This window comes from Akebia trifoliata, chromosome 16 (assembly GCF_017979445.1).
Source record: "Akebia trifoliata isolate Shusen 1 chromosome 16, ASM1797944v1, whole genome shotgun sequence".
Taxonomy (NCBI): Eukaryota; Viridiplantae; Streptophyta; class Magnoliopsida; order Ranunculales; family Lardizabalaceae; genus Akebia; species Akebia trifoliata.
Window position 1 is genome coordinate 30652974 of NC_141390.1, and position 3306 is coordinate 30656279.

At 36.1% G+C, this 3306-nt stretch overlaps 1 protein-coding gene across 1 annotated transcript; it reads right to left on the reverse strand.

Moving 5' to 3' along the window:
- Window positions 1-207: 207 nt before the first annotated feature.
- LOC147383487 (peroxidase 3-like) lies at window positions 208-2922 on the reverse strand. Its single transcript, XM_086428316.1, has 4 exons — window positions 2710-2922; window positions 2221-2412; window positions 1449-1614; window positions 208-614 (listed from the first exon to the last, which is right to left on the reverse strand). Exons 1-4 carry the CDS (start codon window positions 2920-2922, stop codon window positions 208-210), a joined length of 978 nt encoding a protein of 325 aa, XP_086284442.1.
- Window positions 2923-3306: the final 384 nt, after the last annotated feature.

The following is a 3306-nucleotide window of genomic DNA, read 5'->3' on the forward strand; positions in this document are numbered from 1 at the left end:
AATTAAAACAGTCAAATAGAATATATTGTGATCTAGAATTATCAATTTTTAGCAGTAACTAACAAACAATATTTTGTGATTACAATGCTTAATTTGAATCAATTCAGCACAATTCAAACAGGTAAACAAACAACATTCTCAGAGCTTATATAGTTTCAACAATTATTATCTTTCAGCACTTATTTGCTCAGTTTAACAAACAGCCCCTTAAGAGTTGATAACACTACACTTGTTCCTAATCTCTCCAGCATTTCCTGTAAGGACTCCAATTGCACCCATTCTCTTCATTGACTGGCTAAACTCAGTGAAGAAATCATCCGAGTCCAACAACTCAGTCACGATCTTGGTCGCTCCTTTATTTGTAAGAAGTGTAGCATCAGATTGGAAGAGACCCATATTTTGCTTTAGGTTCACATAGTAGTTGGTATCGAATGATAGAGGGGTCGAAGGATCCATTGGTACTATGGTTGTGGTGTCTGAAGGGTTAGTGCATTTTGTTCTTAAGAGAGCGGCATAGGTTGAATTTAGAGAAGGATCAGCGTCTCCTTTCCCTGTGAAGTTGTAGAGCCTATTGGCAAAGAAGTTGCAGTGTCCAATTCCAATTGTATGTGCACCTACACAAAACAAAACAAAAAAATACTATTTTCTTTCAATATAGAGTATTGTTTGGGATCATAGTTTTAGAAGTGTATCAAATTATGATAGAGGTATACCCCTAGATTATCCCTAGATTACAATACATAGGGAAAAAAAATATTTGGTTATTGGCCCATCTCTTGGGTCGTTGGTCATGTTCCATGATGCCCATATGCATAAGTAATAAATAAATCTGGTTGGATTTGGATCAGTATAGATCCTAAAATGATTACAACCGGATCTAGACCCAATTCGTACTAAATATGAGTGAAGATACAAAAAAAGTATTTCTCATAGAAAAGTCAATCTGAGATTTCACAGAATCCTAGATCTATCAATCACACAAATCCACGTGTGTTGAGGGCATTCCCAAATTATAAAATTACTCTCATTAGGCTTCTTGCAATTGATTATTCAAGATTCTATGAAATTCCGAATTGACTTTTCTGTAAGTAAAAACTCTCGTCTAAATACTCATATGTGGGGTCATCAATTGGGATCCTACAATTCTTTCAACTTTCAATAGATGGGACCCAGACCTGATCTAGATTGGATTGAGGTGACCCACTCCTGATGTGGGACACGTTATCTTGTTATGCTTTTAATCATTTATTTCTGCAATGGAACCACCCTCATCACCCCACCCCTGATATAAAAAAAATGTCTATAAATGGGAAGGTGAGGAACATTGGACCTTCGTATAACAACTTGTTAGTTAATGTCCCTTAGGTTGAATTATCACCCTCAGATGAATTATTTGACGAGCACTCTCAGTGTTAATGTCTAGATATATGTGACCAAACCATACATACCTGATAAGACCACAAGATCATGGACAGTGAGGCCTTTGCTTGAAAATCTTTGCTTGAGGGCTGTGAAGTTTAAGAAAGGAGCAGGAATGTTGGTTAAAGCCTCTGAGGCCAGCGACACATTGCCGTCTCTTCTACCAGTAAGCACTTTCCATAAGGGTTTCTTGAACTGTAAACATATAATGTGAGTACACATTGTTATATTCATTTGATAAAGTTCATTCCATTTCAAAATGTTTGTAAGAATATTATGGTTTAAGTCGAGATTAGAACTAAACATCGAATATTTCAAATTATCTTCAAATATTTTATTGAGATTGTCTCATTTCCTTGAGACGAGATTGTAAGTCTTATAAGTTCCACTCTTGCCATCCTAACCAAGATCAAGCTTAATTCTTTCACTTGGATGAATAGGAACTTTCGATCAGGTAATGAGCCATGAGCCAACATGTCTCATATTTGATGCAGAGAATAAAATTGTATACCTGAGTCTTGATAATATAACGACCCCTCTAACATACGCCCGCATCATAGAACTGTAGAACATTTGCCTTGGGATAAATAAGAAAAGATTTATGGTTATACATATCCCGATGCAAATTATCTACAGTTCTGAGATGGGGCGTGTGTCAAAGGGGGCGTCAGGAAATCATTACTCTTGTATACCCGTATAAATGGGTTCAATGAAATCATCCAGGTACTCTACATAAATTATATTATGATTTCAGAATATCTTGATCATTTAATCTACTCAACTAGTCTTCATTAAACTTACTTGCAAGGAAACTGAGTCCCTAGCAGCCAAAGCAAGGATATCAGCACAAGAAACGACTCCCGGGCAGGTATTCTCAAGCTTAGCCTTCACTTCCTCAATAACATCAAAACCTGACAAAGATAAATTTGGAATTGCATCCCTTTCAGCTGTGCTATTTGCAGTAGAGTTCAGTAACACCGACCCATCGCAACCCTGCAACAGATGAAACAACCACATGGACATCATATATAACAGCTGGATCACTTGACACAAAATTAATGCAGATTTGAAAATTCATGCATTCTATATATGCATTGGCACCTAAATGCACATACATATGCACAAACAAACATACATATGTACATACAAACATAAGATAAGAGCGACTCACTATCTTTGAGAAAGAAATTTTAGTCTCGGACATCTCCTCTTTCAGTAATAATTACTATGTAAACTTATGTAATAAAGAGAATTTAAATAGTTGAAATAAATTTTTTTTTTCTTTAGTACCCTAACAAAGCAATCGTGGAAATGCATCCTCAGGAGCTTCGCGGGCAATGCAGAATTGTTAGAGACATGGCTAAGAGTGATATTGCTAATAATTGTTTCGGCAAGAGGGCAGCTATCCTTGTAGAAATTCTTCCTCAAACTGCCTCCATGACAAAGCCCGAAAACTAGGAAAACTACCATGAAAAGCAGCAAGAGAGGGGAATTAGTCCTCATTTTCAAAATCCTACTAACACCTCACTTTCTTTCTCTCAAGAAAGGAAATGGGATTCTCTGTCTCTACAGAACAATGCAATATTCACAATCAATGTTTTCTTTTATAGTATTCTAACCACATTTTTGGAAAGATAATTTATTAAAAATCCAGGTAAGCAGCCATTGTTTTAAAATCATCTCTTTAGTACTTGGGGGAGAGGGAGACATGAATGTAATTCACCTTCCTAGGTTTGCCAAAAGCCCAATAAAATCTTTCATGAATCCACCATGATTAAATCATTAGTTTTAAAACTCGTTGAGTCTAATTGACTCGTTGATTCGGCTCTAAAATTTATTTGAGCCAACTGTCAATCCAATTGGAAATTTGACTCATATCATTTTCTT